Raw genomic sequence first — 24,580 nt, 5'->3', positions numbered from 1 at the left:
ATGGGATCTGAATAGTTTGGAGAGTGAAAAAACAATAGAACAATTTATTTAATGAGAGCCCTGAGAATTCAACCCTGGAGATTATGGAATCTTTAAATGTGTTCTTTTTTTTTCCCCCCCTTTCCTTAATTCTCTGATCCCAGTCAAATACAAACTGAATTGGGCTTCCTAGGGATAGACCTTGGCAATCAGAAAGCTTCAGTGCAGTGGTATCCTTTAGAGAAAGTCATTGTATCCCAGTGAGGGCCAGTGGAATGAAAAGGAAATGAGACAACATGGGTACTGGGCTTTACCTCTGGAATAATTAGACTGGGACAGTCCTGCATTACATAGTTTACAACAATGAAATCCCTGTACCTTGAAGGTACTTTAGTTTCCACTGAGACTGGTGTTTTCCAGCCTTCGTTCTGTTTCCTTCTCTCTCTTTTTGTAACCTAGAGCCTCTCTACAATAAGAATTATTTTCCAGAGAATCTCCACATCTGACATCTACTATGCACAAGGTATTGTCTATTTCGTTCGTAATGTGATTGGGTTATATTTCCTAACTATTTTGCAACAGATTTGACTCATCAATAGCACTTCAATATTGATGCTATTGTTGTTTTACCTTAGTGTCCACAATATTATCTACTAGTAATATAATTATTTCTGATGTTCAGTACTCAGGCTAATTTCCTTTCCTCATCTTACCAGTCTCTTTTAATGTATAGCAGAATTTCAAGTGATTGAAGTTGGAATTGACTGCACTGGTCTGTTCATGAATTTAACACAAATGTTTTAGTGAGTTACTGCAGAATATTCTGTTGTCTGCAGCTTTAAAACGGCTGTTATTTTTTTCTTTTTAAAATAATTATTTATTTTTTATTGTTGTTTAATTACAGTTTTCTCCATTTCACCACACCACACCCTCCCACCCTCGAACCTACCCCCCTTTGGTTTTTTTCATGTGTCCTTTATACATGTTCCTTGATGGCCCTTCCTCTTGAGTTAGGAAATCACCACTGGTTCCCTCATTTAGCAAGAGGAAACCAGTTATCTGATGAGGTTGAAGATTTCTTTTTTGTGTTATAGTTGATGCTTTTGGTCTTAATCTTTGTTATATATCTGACATTTTTATACATTCAACACCTACTACGTGCCAAGCACCAGATGAGTCTCTGGAATGACAATAGTGAACAAAAACAGTTATAACTTCTAACCCACAAGTGAACATAAAATTACCAACACAAGAGGCACTTTAAGGAATAGTACAAGATGCTCATTCTGTTGGCCTCACACACTCTGTCCTTCCTGACCCCAATTATCTGTTTTCTATCTCACTGGTCCTGAAATCCCTTCTGTTACTAACCCAAGTGCAACTGAAATTCTGTTCTCTTAACCCCAAATGCTTGATCTTTAATATTTCTTCTAATTCACAATTACCCATCTCTCCCCTCACAGAACAAACATTTATATTTCAGAGAAGACTTTTCGACTCACCTCCCAAGACTAACTGGGTCCTCAGTGATTTTTTCTCTCCTTAATTAATTAGCATTCTCTAGCCATTAGTAATAGTGAAACTTTTTTTATCATTGAGAATGTAAACATTTATTTACTTTTTAAATTAAATTTATTGGGATAACATTATTTAATAACATTGTATAAGTTTTAAGTGTGCAAATTTATAACATATCATCTGCATATTGCATTGTGTGCTCACCACCCAAAGTCTAGTCTCTTTCCATCACCATATATTTAACCCCTTTTACTTTCTTTATCCCTCACTCAACTTCCTTCTGCTCTGGTAACCACCATGTTGTCGTCTATGTCTATGATTTGTTTTGTTTGCTCATTTCTTGATTGCTGTTTTATATCCTCCATATGAGTGAAGTCATATTGTTCTTGTCCTTTTCCACATGACTTATTTCACTTAGCATGATTACTCTCAAGATCCATCCATTTTGTCACAAATGGCAGTATTTTGCCTTTTTAATGACTGAGTAGTATTCCGCCACATATATGTACCACATCTTTACCCAATCACTCATCAAAGGACACTTAGGTTGTTTCCATGTCTTGGTTATTGTGAATAATGCTGCAATAAACATAAAGGTACATACATATATCTTTATGAATACGTGTTTTCAAATATCAGGTAGATACCCAGAAGAGGAATTGCTGGGTAATGTGGTAGCTCTATTCTTAATATTCTGAGGAACCTCCATACTGTTTTCCATAGAGGCTGCACCAACTTTCATTCCCTCAAGGGTATCCATTTCTCCATATCCTCTCCAACACGTCTTTCTTGTTAATAAAAGCCATTCTAACAGATATGAGGTGGTATCTCATTGTGATTTTGATTTGCATTTCCCCTATATCTAGTGATGTTGAGCAACTTTTCATATGTCTGTTGGCCATCTGTATGTCCAACACTTGGGAAAAGTGTTCAGGTCCTCTGCTCCTTTCTTAATTGAACTGTTTTGTTGTTGTTGAGTTATATGAGTTCTTTATGTATTTTGGACATTATCCGATTATTAAAGGATAATATATATATTTTTGATATTAGCCCATATTTGTTTGCAACTATCTTCCCCCATTTGGCTGGTTGCCTTTTTATTTTCAAATCTTAAATTTGCCTTTCAACTTTTATGGTGAGTTCATGTATAGACATTTTGAATATTTAAAAATTTGAAGCCTATTAATTTCTCAACTCATGCCACTGATTTTAGTGCCACACATCTCCCCTTGAGAGCATGCTCACATGAGCACATGCACTCACACATGCTTTGTATTGTATTTTAATGCTAGTGTGCTTTTGCCCCCCTCCCTTCACCCTATTATCTCTGTAGTCCATATGCATCTTCCTTTTCTTGGAAGAATCCACTTGGCAGGAAGTCTCTGGAAGAGGGAACCATAAGGATCTCCATTAATTAGGAATGCTGCATGGTAATAAAAAGATAACAGACCTGCTGTGTTCATACTGATGGCTGCCCCAGGTTGAGAGAAACACTAATAATGATGTCCATGCAAGACAGATTTGTTGTGATATTAAGAATTGTTCACTTTTGTCAAGTGTTCACTGTATGTCACAAGAACTGCACCACAAAAATTATATGTATCATCTTATTTAATCACTCATCTGTCCTACAATGTAGGGAATAGTTACTACTAGCATTGTGGAGGTGAGGTACCTGCAGCTAAGAGAGATTACAAAACTTTGTCAAGGTCACAGACATAGAATGTGACAGAGGAAATTCTATTCCAGGAAATCTGACACAAGATCCTGTTTTCTAAATCACAGCTCTATACTGTAGTTTAGAAGAGTTATATATCAAAAATAATTATAGTAAAAAGAATATATTGATAATGATAATGATGATAGCTATAATTTATTGAGATCTTACTCTCCATAGAGACATTATGAGACAAAATATCTGTGATTAAAGACATTTTTAGACTTTACAAAGATGGTAATAGCAGTAACCACATTTGTAGAAAGAAACGCAATAAGGCACATGGAGAGTTAACTGAGACATCAATGTAGATAGAGTACCAGGTCACGTGAGTAAGTTTGTTTGAGTTGCAATCACATATTTTAATCACTATTCTGAAATCAAAGAACTATGGAGATTATCAAAGTAAACACCTTAAATGTCTTTACTTATTTTGGAAAGCTCACATGAAAGAAGAAATTGGTTTATGTCCATAGATTCAGATAACAGAAAAAGATAAAAAGAAAGATTTCTGCCAAATTAAAGAAAACTGAGTAATTACAGAATTTAAAATGAAACTGGGCTACCACTTAAATAAGTGAATCACTGGCTTTGGAATGACTGCTAGATCATGAAAGATGTCCGCACAAAGGTGGATCAAAAGGTGATGATGAGCTGATGTGCAATTTGGCTGTTCATTGAAAGTTGCTTTTGCCTCTTTCTCCAGCAGACACACCAGCAGAATGGAAGCAGGAAACCACACAGAAGTATCAGAATTACTCCTCCTGGGTCTCTCAGAGGATCCTGAACTACAGCCCTTTCTCTTTGGAGTGTTTCTTTTCATGTATCTGGTCACTGTTCTTGGGAACCTGCTCATCATCCTGGCTGTCAGCTCTGACTCCCACCTCCACACCCCCATGTACTTCTTCCTCTCCAACCTGTCCTTTGTTGATATCTGTTTCACCTCCACCACCCTCCCGAAGATGCTGGTGAATATCTGGACACAGAGCAAAGCCATCTCCTACAATGGGTGCTTCATTCAAGTGTATTTTTTTACAGTTTTTATTGGAATGGACAACTTCCTTCTGACTGTGATGGCCTATGACTGCTATGTGGCCATCTGCCACCCCCTGCACTACATGGTCATCATGAACCCACACCTGTGTGGTCTGCTGGTTTTGTTGTGTTGGTTCATCATATTCTGGGTCTCCCTGGTTCATATTCTACTGATGAGGAGGCTGACCTTCTGTGCAGGAACTGAAATACCACATTTCTTCTGTGAACTGGCTCAGATTCTCAAAGAAGCCTGCTCAGACACCCTCACCAATAACATCTTCATGTACATGGTTACTGCCCTACTGGGTGTGATTCCTGTTACTGGAATTCTCTATTCTTATGCTCAGATCATCTCCTCTTTAATGAAAATGTCTTCTGCATGGGGAAAATATAAAGCATTTTCCACCTGTGGGTCTCACCTCACTGTGGTCTCCTTGTTCTATGGGACAGGGCTGGGGGTCTATCTCAGTTCTGCTGTGACTCATTCTTCCCAGAGAAGTTTGGTAGCCTCAGTGATGTACACTGTGGTCACCCCCATGCTGAACCCCTTCATCTACAGCCTGAGGAACAAGGATGTGAAGGAGGCCCTGAGAAGGCTTCCAGAGCTAGGTATACAATGTGGGTCCCAAAGGTAAATTTAAATATCCTGGTGCTTTTTCTCTCTCAAAAGACATTATTGATTTCTTCTATTTCCAAAGCACAGATGATTTCTTTTTTTTTTCATAGTTTCTTCTCAACAACTCCCTCAGAAACTTCTTTTTGACTTTTTTTCCCTACATGGTATCCACAATGCTCAATGTTTGGCCAGCATCCTGCAACTATTCTTAAGATTTCTAACTTTAAATTTAAAGCAGTTGTCATATTAAGTTCTGACATGGTTTCCCAAAAAGTTTTCCTCATGTGTTGTTGACCTTCACCTTAATTTGGCTGTACTCTGTTTCTTTTCCCCCCAGAAAAAAAAGGAGTGAAAATCATACAGTAACAGAACAAAGTGCTTACAATATCAGGACCATACATGTTTTTCCATATGAATGGCTTACTTTCATGTTAAAAACATTTCTTTCAGATATTTATTCTTATTCAGGTGCTTCTGTGTTGAATGTATAACTGTTTTCAAAGGTTATATTCTCTGCTTAGGCTGTTCCATTTATCATTTTGTAGTGTCTTTCTTTGTCTCTTACTGTAGCCTTTGTTTTAAAGTGCAGAATGAGGGTCACTGGGCCTCTCCAGGATTTTCTGTTCAGTGTCCTACAGCAGTGTTTCCTCAACATCTGATCCTGGGCATGCTGTTAAAAGCAGATTCCCAGGATCCATCAATTCAATGTCAAGGTATATACCCAAAATAATTAGAAAGATAAATGCAAATATATACTTGCAGACCAATTTTCATAGCAGCAATAGCCAAAATATGGAAACAATCCAAGTGTTCATCAACAGAGGAATGGATAAACAAAATGAAATGTATATACAATGGAATATTGGGCAGCCTTTTTAAAGGAATGAAATTCTGAAATATGTACAACATCATTGAAATTTGAAAATATTATGCTGAGATGAGCCAGACACAAAAAGATAAGTATTGTATGAATACACTTACATGAAGTCCTTAAAATAAGTAAATTGATGGAGACAGAAAGTAGAATAGAGGTTTCCCTGGGCTGGAGGAGGAGGAGAATGGGGAAATGTGGAATGGGGATAGAGCTTCATTTGGGATGATAAAAAACGTGTGGAAATAGATACTGGTGATGGTTCCATGATATTGTGAATAAACTTATGCCATAAAACTGTACTTTTAAAAATGGATAAATGTCATATATATATATATATATATATATATATATATATATATATATATATATATATCCATAAAAATAAAAATAAAGTAAAATCATTGTAATTTATTTTAAATGTAGATTATTGGGCTCCCCTCCCCACTGCCCCTGACCCACCCAGAGATGTTGACTAGATGAGTCTAGAGTAAGTATACATCTGGGAAGATATATATTAACAAAAGCCTCAGCTGATTGTTTTGATAAAGGTAAAATTATGAACCATTGCCCCAGAGAAATGAATCTCAATGGATTGTCACAGGGACCTATAAAATTTGAAACCTGTGAACATTCTGAATTATCAGATCCAAATCAGGCCTACAGAGGCAGGCACTGGGGACTATGAAATCTGTTCTAACACATCCTCAGGGTCATTGTGGTGCAAGTTAAAGTTGTAGAACCATCCCCTAGTGAATCCTGGGACTCTTTGTACTCAGCCATCTATCCAATGAGGAAACTACAAGTCAGGAAATAATCACACTCATTCCTAACAGGAGATGCAAGGAAGTCTAGAGTGATTCTTCCCAGAGGAAAGGGATCCAGGAGGGGAGAATCATAGATGGTCCCACTCTTAGTCTCCCAGGGGTAAGGAATTGGCAAGACAGAGATGCCTTCCTTTGTGACCCTGCCTCTGAGGAGTCACCTGGTCAGGTAATTAAAGACACATTGATCAATTTGTCTAACAAACTTCAGAGGGGATTCTGCCCCAAGGGCCTATTAACCTGTAACATATCAACTTATAGTCACCAAGTCTCTCCTGTGCCGGACCCAAAACACTCGTGCCTTCTGCAGCAGATACAGCCAGGCCCTGTCACACATGCCTGGCCTTGTATCCCTGCTGTTATGGAGGATAGACCTTCCTTTTTCATCATCCACCTTCCATGAAAGAAGATTCAAACTATTAACCCTGAGGAGCCTAGTAAGTGTCATAGGAAATAAGATAAAGGAGTGGTAGAGTGAATAGGGTATTGACCATTATTAAGCACAGGACAGGGAAAACCCCATGCTGACTATGGAGAATGGGCTCTAGAAGTTACTTGCTTGGGAGGGTGAATGGCTAGACTCCTTGTTTGAAGTTGCCATTCTGTGATGAGATTTTACTTCAGTGATATGTTATTTGGTTAGGTTGTTGATGGGGTTACGGAAATGGGGAGAAAGAAGCTTACCCACCTGTCCTCTCTGACACCATTGCACTCCCCACAACCATACCGTGTAGAGGTACAGTCATTAACCTTTGGAGTGCAAATGGATGCCACCAGGTGCTGATAGTACTTTAGGTCCTTTACAGTGAAGTCTTGATCTCTTTTTCTTCTTTTCCCTTGTTACTCAACCCAAGAGTCCCAGAGCCTCCATCTTCACTCAGCCTAGACAAATCTTTCTTAATGCCAGCCTCACTTATTTAGGAACATCTCATTTCTCAGAAAGGATCTGTCTTTCCCTCTCTCTGCACCCTTATCCATGGTTCTTATTAGGAAGCTTCAAGGCTGAAGGGTATGAGGTCCTTAGAATCTAGGACTACAGTGCTTAAAGAGAGAGGGAAAGAAAAGGATGTACGAAAGTCCAACATCTAATTGGTTGTTGACAACTACCCTTTGGCTCTGGGAATTCTGGAAAACACTAGAACTGGCATGTCCCTTTCCCATAGTTCCCCCTAACTACATGTGGATGTCAAGTTTCATCTTTCACAAGGAATATGGAATCATTAGTAAGATCAAAATTATCTTTCACCTGTTTTTGCCTGTGTTCCTTTTCTTTAAAGCAAGTGACTTGGTTCTCCATCTTTAGAGATATAAGAATTCACCACCCCATTTCCTTTGACCTTAGTATCATCTGCTTTAAATCCATCTTTACTCCAGACACCAGGGAAAATTGTGATATAAATCATGACACTCTTTTGGTTGCACTTCCTCCACAGCCTCATACTTTATCCATTATTCTTTTCAAGTTCCCAGGGATGCGGTCACCTCTTCAACCTAAATCTCCACTGTTACTGTACCCCACAGTGTGCTTCAGCTAGTGGCTAAACACACTCTGACCCAGGCTGTGTCATCTGCTTGCTTCTCTGCCAGGAGAGCCCATGTTCAGTAGTCCACCTGTGTAACTTCTGCCCAGAGATCTCTTCCTTCAGGAATTCTTCCCTGACTCCATCACTCCAGGATACATTTGGGACTTCTCTCAGTAACCCAGTCTCCAGACTGCCTTTATCCTACCATTTAAGTCACTGTATTACAATGGCCTGTTTGTGCACCCATCTCTGGAAGGTGGGTTCCCTGACGTTGAAGACCATACCCAATGGCTAATACTTAGCCTGTCCCAATGGAGCTCTTCTTGCTGAGTGGCTTCCAGGAGTTCTTCAGTGACTGACAATCAGCCTAGTTCAATCGTCTACTTCCCAGTATGGCTCAACAAACTGCCCGCTACCATGAAACACCAGAAAGAGAATGGGGCATATTTATTTGGTGCATGAATAAAGTGGAAACTATAACTGACACAGGGCTGTATCCTCCCCTTTTGATTCCTAACCTCTGGTCCTAATGTAAAGGGTTTCTAATGTGGGGAAACTCTTTCTTAAGATGACCATTATTATTCATTTTATGACCCTTTAAATCATAGTTCAGCTGCTTTGCATCTCCAGGTTGGACTTTATAGAAAAAATCACTGTGGTGGATTTGAATTCCAAGAACCTCAGGACAAACCCTGCAGCAGCCAGACCCCTGGCTTTGTCCATCAGAACAAGGTGAATTCTCATTAGTCTCTCTCCCTCACTTCCAATATTTTTTCATTGAATATTTTTCACTGTCTCAGTCTTTTTATTTGGCACAAGGAAGCAATATTTGACAATCCTAGAAATAAAACCATCTTGTACCTTTATCAAACGCACTTACTACTTAAACCTGGAAGCTTTGCATGGCCTCTACATTTCTTCCTCAGAGGTAGCAATATGCACCTGAGAAGATGGTCCAGCTTCAGAGGCCAACCCCTTCTTTAACCATTCCTCCAAGCAGCAAGAGTCATGAAAAGAATTTTAATACTGTCCTCCATGGTGCTCATGAAAAACACTATGTCCTCCCTTAATGTCCTCAATAGATTCCTGACTGTGATAAAACACATAACAAACAATTTTTACCGTAGGTTAATCTAATGGATACAAACAGGGTTAAATTCCTACAGCATCTCACCAACTTAGAACAAAACAATATTGAATTTTAAAATGTTGACAACGTGAATAAAGCAATGTTAACCACATTGAATGAAGCAATGTTACTCGAGGACCTGCTGTACTTGTAAGAAGAGAGAAATTGCACAGGATGTTGCATGTCAACCCAAAAAGATGAGCATCAAACATGAGGTGATACTGAAAGTAGCACTGGGAAGGTGGAGGAAAGGGGCATTGGTCCATGGCCTGCCTGCCTCTGGCTCTCTCCTTGCCAAGTACTGGGGGTCCTAGAACCAGAGGGAAAAGAATGGGTGTCTTCTTTCACTTTCCCATTATCACTCTCTCCTGGAAAGTGGATTGTCATGTGTTTAGGGGAGAGAGCAAAGGAGGCCGTGTCTGCTCATACAGGGAAAAGAGTGTTTAGCAGTTTCACATGCAAGAAAAAGGGCTGAGACTATGAATGTTAAGAGGCTTCCAGGAAGGGAATTAAAAGGTAATGAATGTCCTCATTTATGATCCCAGAGAAGTAACTGTGTGACACTTATCCTTTGTGAAATTGTTCTTACCCGTGTCGTTTCCCTGTTTAGTCTCAGTCATCTTGTGTTTGTGCCTGTGGATAATTAGGATAGAAAGTCAGGGGTGTGTATGCAGGTATTTCAGACAAAGGTTGTGGAGAAGCAGTTGCTGATGCTACTCTGGGTAAGGAGCTCAAGTGAGCCACAAGAACAAGAGAAAATAGGCTGATTTGTTTGGACCTGATAGGGATCAACACTGGGAATGTATGTTGCCCAGGGCTGAGAAGAAGACATGGCTATTTAATGAGCAGCAACTTTATATTCCTTTTCTGTCTCCCTTTCTCTCTTTTATTCCTCAGCATCCTCTCTCCATATAGTAATCTCTTTCAATCTAAGAAATTGACACCCAGGGACTATAAGATGAGCTGCAGCAATAGAAAATTAGGTTTGTAGGCTCATCCATTAATTAATTCTGGCACCAAACCAACATTAAGAGTTCCCTTTGTGCTAAGAACTTAGTTAATATTGAGTACTGAGGTGGTTTGGAATTACCTAAGCAGGTGAGAGCCTGTGCCATATATATAGTGACAGGTAGGAATGAAGAGAAGGAAGTAGGGAGGAGGTTAAAGAGAGAGAGAGAAGGTCCTGACAGTAGCAGAGACATAAGCAAGTATGGCCCATCTGTGCAGAGAAAGGCTTTTCAAAATGATCAGAATTGAGGATAAAATTGAAGTGGTGAGAAATAAGGCTAGGGGTGGGTGGGTCATGTGGAGTCATGATACACCAAGGAGTTTGGATGATTTCAGCAGGTGGCACAAAGGCATTTCCAGGAATTTAAGCAGGAGAGTGACAGGATCTAATTTCCATTGTGGAAATTTCAGATAGCTCTGTGAAGGAATCAAAGGTGAAAGTGGAGACCAAGAAGGAAACCCGTGCAATAGACTGGGAAGAAATGAAATTGTTTCCTCTTTTCTAATGCAGTTGATGCAGTTAACACACAGCACACTTCAGGAAATATCCAGAATCTCAGGCATCTCCCTCAACTCTCCCCTATTCTGCTCAATAAATATACAGTGCAAGAGAGAAAGCCATACTTACTGAAAGTCAAGGAAATTTAGAATGTGTCATGACAATTTGCTTACAATATCTCTCAAATGATTTGAAACCACAAGAAATTGTTGCAAACTGCCCATCACCCCAAGTGGCAGAACAAAGCTCCATTGCTAAACAAATTGAGTATGATATGGCCATCTTTGTCATTCCAGAGACACTGTGAAGTTTTGTTTTTTTTCAACTGAGATCTAATTGACATATAACATTATATTAGTTTCAGACATACAACATTTGATTTGTATATACATTGCAAATGATCATCTGAATAAGTCTAGTTAACATCTTTCACCATACATATTTATAGAATTTTTTCCTTGTGATGAACTTTTAAGATTTACTCTCTTAGTAATCTTCAAATATGGAACACAGTATTGGTTATAATTACCATGCAATATATTACATCCTTATGACTTATTTATTTTATAACTGGAAGTTTATACCTTTTGATCCCCTGCCCTCCCTTTCCACTTTGGTTTCTATACCTAAGAAAACTGACAGTGATGGCAGCCAATGGTGATCTCCTGTGTAGTTAGGGGCATTACAGAATAACAAGTATAGAAAAATATTGATAACAGAACACTGAACATAACTTTATGGTTTTATGCTGTACCTTGTTTCAAGTTATAAGACTTATTCCTCTGTGTCTGGTTATAGGACCCAGAGGCCCTGAGGTGAAGAGAATCAGAGGTAGGTGGGCCAAGAATGAGTCCCCACATGTGCTCAGCCCCAATCTAAGCATCACTGAAATGTGAGTGCAAATCCAACTCTCATCCCTTCGAGCTCATATGTAAATATTGATGCAGTTTCTCTCTTCCCCCAGTATTTAATGAACATCATAGATGGCATGACTCAAAATTCTGTTCATCATTTTTCAACTAGTGTCATAGGGTACTGAAATGGTTTAAGCCTTGATATACCCCTCTTTCCTTGGACATTTTAGCCAATCACTTAACTTCACAGATGAAGATCCTGTTCCCACAAGGTGTTGCTGGTCCCTGGTACATTAAGCCTTAAGCATTTGTGAATGTCATTTATGATTTGGTAAAAATATTTTTTCTTTCTTTTTCTTGAGAAGTAAACCTACCTTCTACTCATCCTCCAATTCTCTGGACAGATATTTGAGATACTCTCTCAAATTTTCTCATCTCCAAGACATGGTTATCTTACCCTTCTGTGAGTCCCAGGCAAGGCAGATAACCCAGATCAAGCTGCTGAGCTTCACCAGACCGCATGCTCCACATTTGTGTTAGAGCAAGTACAAACCATTTTATCTCTGAGGTCCAAGGTTGCTCTTAACTATTCAGAGATAATTCTAAGACAGAGGTAAAGAAGGTGAGTGAGTGTTCCAGAAGATAATGAACAATGATTATTAGTCAACATTATGAAATGTTGCATGTAATAAATAAGAGAATATAGAGTTCCTTAATTTTGTAGTTAAAGGCTTTAATGCCTAGTCATTTACTTCAATAAATTTAAACAGTAGGAATACTCTAGAGTTTGTTCAGTGTCTATTTCATGCTATTTTCCTTCCTCAATCATCTAGATGAGGTGTCAGCAACATGGAAACAGGAAATCAGACAAAGGTTTCAGATTTTTTACTTCTGGGATTTTCCCAAGACTCAGAACATCAACCCATACTATTTGGTCTGTTCCTCTCCATGTACCTGGTCACTGTGCTTGGGAACCTGCTCATCATCCTGGCTGTCAGCTCTGACTCCCACCTCCACACCCCCATGTACTTCTTCCTCTCCAACCTGTCCTTTGTTGATATCTGTTTCACCTCCACCACCCTCCCGAAGATGCTGGTGAATATCTGGACACAGAGCAAAGCCATCTCCTACAATGGGTGCTTCATTCAAGTGTATTTTTTTTACAGTTTTTTATTGGAATGGACAACTTCCTTCTGACTGTGATGGCCTATGACCGCTATGTGGCCATCTGCCACCCCCTGCACTACATGGTCATCATGAACCCACACCTGTGTGGTCTGCTGGTTTTGTTGTGTTGGTTCATCATATTCTGGGTCTCCCTAATTCATATTCTACTGATGAGGAGGTTGACCTTCTGTGCAGGAACTAAAATTCCACATTTCTTCTGTGAACTGGCTCAGATTCTCAAGGTAGCCTGCTCAGACACCTTCATCAATAATATCTTCATGTATGTGATTGCTGCCCTAGTGGGTGTGATTCCTGTCACTGGAATTCTCTATTCTTATGCTCAGATCATCTCCTCTTTAATAAGAATGTCTTCTGCATGGGGAAAATATAAAGCATTTTCCACCTGTGGGTCTCACCTCACTGCAGTCTCCTTGTTCTGTGGGACAGGGCTGGGGGTCTATCTCAGTTCTGCTGTGACTCATTCTTCCCTGCAAAACTCAGTGGCCTCAGTGATGTACACTGTGGTCACCCCCATGCTGAACCCCTTCATCTACAGCCTGAGGAACAAGGATGTGAAGGGGGTCCTGGGAAGGCTCCTCAACCTGGCATCACCTTGTTCATGATGGATCACTGGCCCCAGAACTAAGTGTACATTGTGGACCCCAAAGATTAATGTTGTAAATTTAAATATCCTGGTTCTTTTTCTCTCTTATAAGACATTATTGATTTCTTCTATCCAAAGCACAGATAATTTCCCTTTTCCTTTTTATTCTTTTTTCTTTTTTGTATTAATACTGGTTTGGTTCTTCTCAGCAACTCTTTGAGAAACTTCTTTTTGATTTTTCATCCCTACATGCTCTCTACAATGCTCCTTTTTTGGCCAGCATCTTGCTGCTATTCTTAAGATTTCTAACTTTAAATTAGGCCAATTGTCAGATCAAGTGCTGACTTAGTTTCCCAGAAAGTTGTTCTCATACCTGACTAATCTTTACCCTAATTTGCTTGTATGCTTGTTTTTTTTTTTTTCAGAAGAAATGGAGTGGTAAGCATACGGTAATCAGAACAAAATGCTTATGATATCAGGACTATACATGTTTCTTCACATAAATAACTTAATTTCATATTAAAAAAACACTTCTTTGAGGCATTGTCTCTCATTTACTTCACTTTTCAAAAGAAAAGACTGAGATTCAGGTGGACTACAACCTGGCCAGGTGACTTTGCTATTCTGCCTTTCACAACAATAGTGATACGGTTTCAACTTCAAAGGAAGAATCTAGGTTTTAAAGGTGTTTTCTTCAGATGACATAGAAATCACTGCCTGGGAAAATTGATATGTGTCAGTCCTTGTGATTGTTCTTCCACCCATCATCCTTCCTTTCCTATTTTCTTTGACCATTGTTTTCCATAATTGCAATTTTGAGATATGCCCTCTACAAACCAAAAACATGTAATAATGAATACAATAAAATAAGATTTGTTTTCTCATGTGTTTTAATTATTTGGAACTCTGTGGGAGTGCATCAGAAATAAGAGTTACACATTTGTGGAACATGTTTAGAACTTAATTCACTTTGGGGGGAAGAATGTTTCTAGAAGTGAGTCTACGAGGAAGCATGGAATAGTCCATGGTTCCTCCCACATTCGTTCCACATTCCCTGGGATCTTCTTGCCACCTTCACTGCTTGGCTGCCAATATCCAGCACCAGCTAAAACATACCTTGCCCCATATAGGGCATCAGAAGCAACAGAATAATTATGTCTTACACCTTTTGATGGAGAGGTGTGGGATATACCATACTTTTCATCCTTTATCTGGGATAACGCTGAGGTTTAGATTTCATACCATTTACTGGAATTTCCCAACAGGATGAAATTCTTGTTCATTCTCAGTGGTACCTGACATGGTGCAAGCTTTATTAAATATATTTTCTTTTGTGCATCCACTTCTTCTCTCTCCCATCCATGTTCCTTGCTCCTTCCAATAGTGTTTGCACATTAATCCTTGGCTCAGCAGTCACTTCTGCAGGAACAACAACCAACACAGTGATAGTGATGTGATGTATTAAGACAATATAAGGAAAGGCATTAGGAACTTTGGAAAAAAAAACTAGAAACTAATTATTGGAATGGATTAAGTGCTCCAATCAAAAGACATAGAATAGCTGAATGGATAAGAAAGCATGACCCACACATGTGCTGCTTACAAGAGACCCATCTCAGGACAAAAGATCTTCACAGACTGAAAGTGAAGGGCTGGAAACAAATTTTCCAAGCAAATGAACAGGAAAAAAAAGCTGGGGTAGCAATACTCATATTGGACAAAACAGACTTCCAAAACAGGGCCATAAAGATTGACCCAGAGGGCCACTTCATAATACTCAAGGGAAGAATCCACCAAGGAGACATAAACATTGTAAATATGTATGCACCCAGCATAGGAGCACTCAAATACATAAAGAAAATCTTAGATGACTTCAAGAAAGATATTGACAACAACACAGTTATAGTAGGGGAATTTTAACACCCCACTGTCAAAAATGGACAGATCTTCCAAACAAAATATCAACTAAGATATTGTGGCATTGAACAATGCCCTAGAGGAAATGGATTTAACTGATATATATATAGAGCCCTCCATCCCAAAGAAGCTAAATACACATTCTTTTCAAATGCACATGGGACATTTTCAAAGATAGACCACATGATAGGACACAAAACAAGCCTCAACAAATTCAAGAAAATTGAAATCATACCAAGCATCTTCTCAGATCACATGGGAATGAAACTAGAAACAAACCCCAGAAAAAAAAAACCCAAACACTCAAAATCATGGAGATTGAACAGCATGTTATTAAACAATGAATGGGTCAAGAATGAAATTAGGGAAGAAATCAAAACATTTCTGGAAACAAATGAAAATGAACTCACAATAACCCAAAACTTAAGGGACACAATGAAGGCAGTCCTGAGGGGGAAGTTCATAGTGATACAGGTCTACCTAAAAAAGATAGGAACATTTCAAACAAACAACCTAACCCTACATCTACAAGAACTTGAGGAACAACAACAAAGACAGCCCACAGCAAGTAGAAGGAAGGAAGTAACCAAGATCAGAGAAGAATTAAATGACATAGAGACAAAAAGCACAATTCTAAGGATCAATGAATCCAGGAGCTGGTTCTTTGAAAAGATAAACAAAATTGACAAGCCTTTAAGCAGGCTCATGAAGAAAAAAAGAGAAAAGACCCAACTAAACACAATCAGAAATGAAAGAGGAGAAATTACAACTGACAGCACAGAAATACAAAGGATTGTAAGAAATTACTAGGAAGAACTGTATGCCAAAAAATTTGAAAACCTAGGTGAAATGGACAAATTTCTGGAAAAATAAAATCTTCCAAAACCCAATGAAGAAGAAGCAGAAAGCCTGAACAGACCAATAACAACAAAAGAAATTGAAGCAGTAATCAAAAAACTCCCAACACACAAAAGCCCTGGACCAGATAGTTTCACAGGAGAATTCTACAAAGCATTTAAGGAAGAGCTAACCCCTATCCTTCACAGATTATTCCAAAAAATCCAAAAATGATGGAAGACTCCCAAACTCTTTTTATGAAGCCAGCATCATCCTAATCACAAAACCAGATAAAGACACAACAAACAAAGAAAGCTTCAAGCCAATATCACTGATGAACGTAGACAATAAAATCCTAAACAAAATATTGGCAAACCGCATCCACCAATACATCAAAAAGATCATACACCATGACCAAGTGGGATTCATCCCAGGGATGCAAGGATGGTTCAATGTTCACAAATCAGTAAATGTAATACATCACATAAACAAAGACAAAAATCACATGATCATATCAATAGATGCGGAAAAAGCATTTGATAAGGTACAACGCCCCTTTATGATAAAAACACTAGCAAAGTGGGGATAGAGAGAACATTCCTCAACATAATAAAGGACATATATGAGAGACCTACAGCCAACATCATACTCAATGGGCAAAATTTAAAATCTTTTCCACTAAGATCAGGAGCAAGACAAGGTTGTCCACTTTCACCACTTCTATTCAATATAGTATTGGAAGTGCTAGCCACAGTGATCAGGTAAGAAAAGGAAATAAAAGGCATCCAAATCGGAAAAGAGGAAACAAAACTGTCACTGTTTGCAGATAACATGATAGTGGACATAGAAAATGCTATAGACTCAGCCAAAAAACTGCTTTACCTAATAAATGAATTTGGCAAAACAGCGGGATACAAAGTCAATATCTAGAAATCAAAGACATTTTTGTACACCAACAATGAAAGAGCAGAAGCAGAAATCAAGAAAAAAAATCCCATTTGCTATAGCAACAAGAAAAATAAAATACCTAGGAATAAACCTAACCAAGGAGGTAAAAGACCTGTATTCTGAAAACTACACAACACTGAAGAAAGACATCAAGGAAGACACAAACAAATGGAACATATACCGTGTTCATGGATTGGAAGAATTAACATCATCAAAATGTCCATACCACCCAAAGCAATGTACAGATTCAATGCAGTACCTATTAAAGTAACAATGGCATATTTCACAGACATAGAACAAACACTTCAAAAATTTATATGGAACTATAAGTGACCCCAAATAGCTGCTGCAATTTTGAGAAAGAAGAGTAAAGTAGGAGGGATTACAATACCTGATACTAAACTGTATTACATGGCCACTGTAATCAAAACAGCCTGGTACTTGTATCAAAACAGGCACATGGACCAAGGGAACAGAACAGAGAGCCCAGAAATAAACCCAAGTCTCTATGGTCAATTACTATTTGAGAAAGGGGGCAGCAACATAAAATGAAGTAACAATAGTCTCTTCAACAAATGGTGTTGGGAGAACTGGACAGCTACATGCAGAAAAATGAAACTTGAGCACCAACTCACACCATACACAAAAATAAATTCAAAGTGGATAAAACATTTAAATATAAGCCATGACACTATTAAAGTCCTAGAGGAGAGCAAAGGCCGGAAAATCTCAGATATTTCATGCAGCAACATTTTTACTGATCTGTCCCCCAGAGCAAGAGACATAAAGGAAAGAATAAACAAATGGGATCTCATCAAACTAAAAAGCTTCTGCACAGCTAAAGAAAACAGCATTAAAATAAGAAGAGAACCAACCATATGGGAGAACATATTTGCCAATGATACCTCAGACAAGGGTTTAATCTCCAAAATATATAAAGAACTTACATGAGTCCATTCTCAGAAGACAAGTAACCTAATTAACAAATGGGCAAATGACTTAAACAGACACTTCTCCCAGGAGGACACACAGAGGATCCAGAGACACATGAAAAGATGCTCAATATCACTAGCTATCAGAAATACACAAATTAAAACCATAATGAGATACCACTTCACACCAGTCAGAATGGCCATCATAAACAAAGCAACAAACAACAAGTGTTGCAGAGGTTGTGGAGAAAAGGGGACCCTAGTGCACTGTTGGTGGGATTGCAGACTTGTGCAACCACTATGAAAAACAGTATGGAATTTCTTCAGAAAACAAAAAATGGAAATGCCTTTTGACCCACCAATTCCATTGCTAGGATTATATCCTAAGAACCCTGAAACACCAATCCAAAAGAACCTATGCACCCCAATGTTCATAGCAGCACAATTTACAATAGCCAAGTGCTGGAAGCAACCTAGGTGTCCATCAGTAAATGAATAGATCAAAAAACTATGGTACATTTACACAATGGAATTCTATGCAGCAGAAAGAAAGAGGGAGCTCGTACCCTTTGCAACAGCATGGATGGAACTAGAAAGCATTATGTTAAGTGAAATAAGCCAGGTGGTGAAAGACAAATACCATATGATCTCACCTTTAACAGGAACCTAAACAACAAAACAAACAAGCAAAATATAACCTAAAACACTGACATAGAGAACAGGCTGACAGTGTCCAGAGGGGAGAGGGGAGGGAATTTCAGGGGAAAAGAGGAAGGGTTTGTAGGAACAATTATAAAGGACACATGGACAAAAACTAGGGGGGATGGAAATGGGAGGGAGGTGGAGAGTGCTGGGTGGGTGGGCTGGGATGGGAATAAAAGATAGAAAATTGTACTTGAAAACAGTTAAAATAAAATTTTTTAAAAGAACATAATTATTGGGCTCTAAAATTACTCAAAAACCATAATTTGTTACTTAGGAAAGACTTATTTGATGAGGCTTCATTTCACTTTGATTTCATTTCGTTTAATCCAACATGTATTTGTTGCTTACTCTAAAAATTGAGGAGAGAACCAGAGAGATGCAGATGATTACAATGCAGAGTGATGAGCATTAGAATTTTGGTGTGTAGTAGATCCTGCTAAAACCAAAGTAAAAGTTTTCTAGCTCACCTTCCATAATTCCAGTAAATACACACACAGATTCATTTTGCCTATTCTTGGACCTGATATAATTGAAACAATATAGTATTTAAATTTTTGTGTCTGACTGCTTTCACTTAATATAATGATTTTGAGGTTCAAAAAAAATTAAATTTTAAAAAATATTTTGAAAGAATCTTTAAAAAATACTTTATTTATTTTTTGGCAGAGTAGAAGGGAGGGAGAAAGAAAGGGAGAGACACATCAATGAGAGGTTGTCTCTCGTGCCCTGCAACCCAGGCATGTGCCCTGACTGGGAATCTATCCAGTGACTTTTTGGTTCTCAGCCTATGTTCAAGTCACCGAGCTACACTAGCCAGGGCAAAACTTAAATTTTTTTATTTTTTAACATTTTCACTGAGGTATAATTTGCACACATGGAATTCACTACTTGATGTAGCAAGTCCAATATTCTTAGTAAATTTATAGATTTATGTGATAATTAACAAAATACAATTTTAGAATATTTTTATCACATCAAAAAATACATTTTTGCCCATTTGTGGTTAATTACCACTCCCATCTCAGTTCTAGGAAACCACTGATCACTTTCTGTATTTATAAATTTGTGTTTTCCAGATACTTTTATATAAATTGAATCATAAAATATGTGACCTTTTGTTTCTGGCTTCTACTTAGTGCATGTTTTTAAGGTCATCCGTGTGGGAGTATGTATCTATATTGTCTTCCTTGAATTGAAGAATGGAATTTTATTGTACGTTTATACCACATTTGGTTATCTGTTCATGGGTGATGAACATTTCATTATTTCCAGTTTGGAGATATTATCAATAGTGCTCCTGTGAACATCTTTGCACATGTTTTTGTGTTGAGGCACTTTTTTATTTACCTTGGGTAAATTCATTTATCTTGGAGTGCAATTATGGGGTTATATGGTAAATTTATGTTTAACTTTTTCAGAAACTGTTAGAGTTTCCCCAAGTGACTGCACCAATTTACATTCCCATGATAAATTCATGAAGGTTCAGTATTTTCCACATCTTCACCAGTACTTAGTATTCATGGGAAACTTCTCATAGGAGAATATGCTTGAGTACTGAATGCAAAATGAGTAGAAATTTAACTGGAGAATATGTCAACCAGGAGGCATTTAAGAGTATATCAATAAGGAAGACATATGAAACTATGGCTAAGTTACTGTAAATAAGGTTGGATACATAGATGGAGGTCAGACCATTGAGGTCATTAAGTTTTTTCATTTCTCTGTACAACAAAAGATATCGGTGCTTTTATTCAAGCCCTAAGGACTTCTCCATGCAACAACTCTGTTGGCTAGAGGCTGGTATTTCAGATTCCTTCTGTCTGAACCTTAGAAAAACCAGGGTCTTCCTGTAACTTCATTTTTTAAAAGATTTTATTTATTTATTTTACAGATAGAAGAAAGGAGGGAGAAACAGAGGGAGAGAAACATCAATTGGTTGCCTCTCACCCAAGCCCAAACTGGGAGTCAAACTCAAAACCCAGGTATGTGCCCCAACCAGAAATTGAACTGATGGCCTTTGAATTTATGGTTGACACACAATCCCCTGAGCCACAATGATCAGGGCCTTAACTTCATTTTTATGTGCATTGTACTTTCCTTGGATCTTCTCAGTCATGGAAGATCAGTGATTCCACCCAGGAGTGATTTTGCTTTTTAAGAACATGGAGTACACATTTGGCCTTAAGACCACCTACAGTAGCAGAAGCTATAGACTGTCCCACTGACATTTCTCTTATTAGTGAGAGTACCCTACTCCCACTCTCCCCTACAAAAGACCAACAGAAATTGTCGAAGAGATTCTCCCAAAACTCATACAAAAGTTGATTCAAGTAAAGGCAAAATAATCACATATAAATAAATGGGACCACATTCAACTAAAAAAGCTTCTGCAAAGCAAAGGAAGCCATTGACAAAATGAAAAGGCAAAATACCAAATAGGAGAAAATATTTGCAAATCTGATGGGGGGTTAAATCCAAAATATATTTTAAAACTCACATGACTAAATAGCAAAATACAAAAAAAATCTAATTTAGAAATAAGCAGAGGATCTGAATAGACATTTTTCCAGAGAAGACATACAGATGGCCAACAAGTACATGGAAAGGTGATTGATTCAAGATGGTGGCACAGTAGATGGAAGGTACAGTCACCTCCTCCCAGGACCAAACTGGATTTACAACTAAAATGTAAGACAATCAACCTTAGAAACTAACTGAAGACTAACTGAGCAGAAGTCATATAACCAAGGATTTCCAGAAAAAGCAACATCAGAACTGGAAGGAAGGGCAGAGATGCAAAAAAGGCTAGCCCTGCTCCCAGATAGCAGCTGAGATTCCAAACAGATATCTCAACAGCAAAGTTCCCCCTGAGAAGCATGAGGTCTCAAAGCCATGCAGGGCTCTGCAGCCCAAAGCACCAGAGTGGGGAAGAGGTGCTCATAGAACATCTGGCTGTGAACATTGGTGGGGATTCTGTCCACCAGGGAGACAAGAGTCTGCTAGAGACACAGATGCCCTCCTACAGGGCCAACACACAATTCCACATACAAGTAAAATTATATGGTACTTATTCTTTTCTGACAGCCTATTTCAATTAGCATAATACTCTCTAGGCCAGGAAAAACTATAAAAACACACACACAAATTAAAAAGTAAGAAGAAACTAAAAAGAAAAAAATTTTCTTCAGGTCCATACATGCTTTTGCAAGAGATAAAAGTTTCATTTTCTTTTATTTTTCTTTCATTTTTTATAGCCAAGTAGGATTTCATTGTGTAAATGCACAACAGCTTTTTTTATCCACTCTTCTAATGACAGGCACTTTGGCTGCTATCAACTCTTAGCTAATGTAAATAATGCTGCAATGAACACATACAAGGTCTGTCCAGAAAGTATTCACCCATGTAATAGGAAAAATAGAGATGTTTATTGAAGAAGATCCAAGGTACAAGAAACATTGTACATAGAACAATGATGCCTCAGTCCCCTTCAAAGTAGGCACACTGGGGCTTTACACAGTTCTCCTGGAGTCACTTCCACTGTTCAAAACACTCTGCAAAATCCTTTGATTGGAATCACCATCTGCTTCTGCATCATATTTTCCTGAATATCATAGATGGTCTGCAATCTCTCCCCTTTCAAAGATTATTTTAGTTTTGGGAAAAGCTAGAAGTCACAGAGCACCAAATCTGGGCTGTAGGTAGGCTGAGTCACCTGGTTCATTTGATGTTTCATCCCAAATCATTGCATGAAATGTGATGAATATGCAGGCATGTTGTCATGATGAATCTGCCAATGACAAGTAGCCCATAGGTGTGGCCTTCTGAATCATCTGCATAGTTTCCACAGAGGAATGTTCAAGCTTAATGTAAAATTTGATGCAAATTCATTGCTTTATGTGCCCAATCATTTTAAATGTGACAGCCACTTACTACACATGCTCACTCAATGGCATCTACAGCCCCCACTGACTACTACAGTGAAGTCATCCTTGTTCAGTCATATGCAGTCCTGTCCACTCTCCTTGGCTGCCAGGTTACATCAATGTCACACAAACCATTCTCTCTATATTAACCATGGCTGGAATTTTTCTGAACAGACATTGTGTATGCTTCCGAGTTAGTGTTTCAGGATTCTTCAGATATATTTCCAGAAGTGGACTTGTTGGGTCATAAGGCAGTTCCATTTCTAATTTTTTGAAGTAACTCCATACTGCTTTCACAGTGGCTGCACCAATTTGCATTGCCACCAAAAGTGCAGGAGGGCTGTATTGTTTGTTGATTCATTGATGATAGGCATTCTGACAAGTGTGAGGTGATATCTCACTGTGTTTTTAATTTGCATTTCTTTGATGATTAGTGGACATTACGCATTTTTCATGTGTCTATTGGTCATCTGTATATCCTCTTTGAAGAAGTGTCCATTCGGGTTTTTTGGTCATTTTAAATTGGATTGCTTGGGTTTGTTTGTTTGTTTGTTTGTTTACTTGCATCACAATTTAATTTATTGATTGATTGATTTTTTATTCTTGATCAAGTACAGTTGTCTCCATTTTACCCACACCACCTTCCACACCACCCATCCCCATACTCCATCTTCAATCCTATCCCCTTTGGCTTTTTCCTCTATATATGTTCCTTGATGGCCCTCCCCCTACTTTCCCCTATTCCCCTCACCCCCTTCCCTCTGGTTAATCTCAGTTTTTTTCTTTATTTCAATGTCTCTAGTTATATTTTGCTTGCTCTTTGTTTTGTTGCTTGGTGGGGGGAGATTTGATGTTGAGTTTTATTAGTTTTTTATAAATGTTGAATATGAACCTATTGTAATTGGCAAATATGGTCTCCCATTCAGTGGGCTGTCTTTTCATTTTGTAATGATTGTCTTTGCTGTGCAAAAAGTTTCTAGTTTGATGTACTCTCATTTGTATATTTTATTCTTTTTCTTCCCTTGCCTGAAGAGATACAGCAGCAAAAAATATTGCTATGAGAAATGTGGAAGACTTTACTGCCTATGTTTTCTTCTGGGATTTTTACTGTTTTGAGTCTAAAATTTGTCTTTTATCCATTTTGAGTTTGTTTTTGTGTGTACTATAAGAAGGTGGTCACATTTCATTTTTTGCACATATATGTTCAATTTTCCCAACACCTTTTATTAAATAGCCTATTTTAACCCCATTGTATTTTCTTGCCTCCTTAGTCAAGTATTACTTGACTATTTGGTGTGGGTTTATTTCTGGGCTCTATGTTTGTTCCGTTAATCTATGTGTCTGTTTTTCCTGTGTGTGCCATCCTGTTTTGATTACTAGGGCCTTGTAATATAGTTTAATATCACATAACATGATTCCTCCAAGTTTGCTCTTCTTTCTCAAGACTGCTGTGGCTATTCATGGTGTTTTGTGCTCCTATAATTTGTTCTAGTTCTGTGAAATACACCATTGGTATATTGCTAAGAATTGTATTAAATCCTATATTCAATTAATTGGATTGTTTTAGATTGTATGGACATTTTAATAATGTTAACTCTTTTATCCATGAACATGACACATGCTTTCATTCATATTTTCTTCAATTTCCTTCTTTGGATTATTATTATTTTCCAAGTACAACTTTTAAAGCCTTGGTTAAATTTCTTCCTAGGTTATTTTTATACAACTGTAAATGAGATAATTTTTACTCTTTTTCTGATTGCTTATTGTTGGTTTATAAAAGTGAAACTGATTTCTGGATATTTGTTTTGAATTCTGCTATTTTACTGAATTCATTTATCAGTACTAGTAGTTTTTGGTGGAATCTTTAGGGTTTTCCATAGAGCATCATGTCACCTGCAAATAATGACAGCTTGGTTTTTTCTTTCTAATTTGGATGGCTTTTATTTCTTCTTCTTGCCTGATTGCTGTGCC

At 38.1% G+C, this 24,580-nt stretch overlaps 1 protein-coding gene and 1 pseudogene across 1 annotated transcript; both read left to right on the top strand.

The window, feature by feature from the left end:
* The first annotated feature begins 3,936 nt into the window (after nucleotides 1-3,936).
* Nucleotides 3,937-4,884, top strand: LOC123813892 (olfactory receptor 7D4-like). The gene has a single exon (XM_045831348.1). It carries the CDS (start codon nucleotides 3,937-3,939, stop codon nucleotides 4,882-4,884), a length of 948 nt encoding a protein of 315 aa, XP_045687304.1.
* Nucleotides 4,885-12,422: 7,538 nt separating this feature from the next.
* LOC123813891 lies at nucleotides 12,423-13,363 on the top strand (annotated as a pseudogene).
* Nucleotides 13,364-24,580: the final 11,217 nt, after the last annotated feature.

Source organism: Phyllostomus hastatus, unplaced genomic scaffold, assembly GCF_019186645.2.
Source record: "Phyllostomus hastatus isolate PE091 unplaced genomic scaffold, TTU_PhHast_1.1 phas_contig_159, whole genome shotgun sequence".
Lineage (NCBI taxonomy): Eukaryota > Metazoa > Chordata > Mammalia > Chiroptera > Phyllostomidae > Phyllostomus > Phyllostomus hastatus.
The sequence above is the reverse complement of the archived record's forward strand: the minus strand, read 5'-3'. Positions and strand labels throughout refer to the sequence as shown.

What these genes read in the sequence shown, in the direction of transcription:
- LOC123813892 (XM_045831348.1), top strand. Translation starts at nt 3,937, where the DNA reads ATGGAAGCAGGAAACCACACAGAAGTATCAGAATTACTCCTCCTGGGT.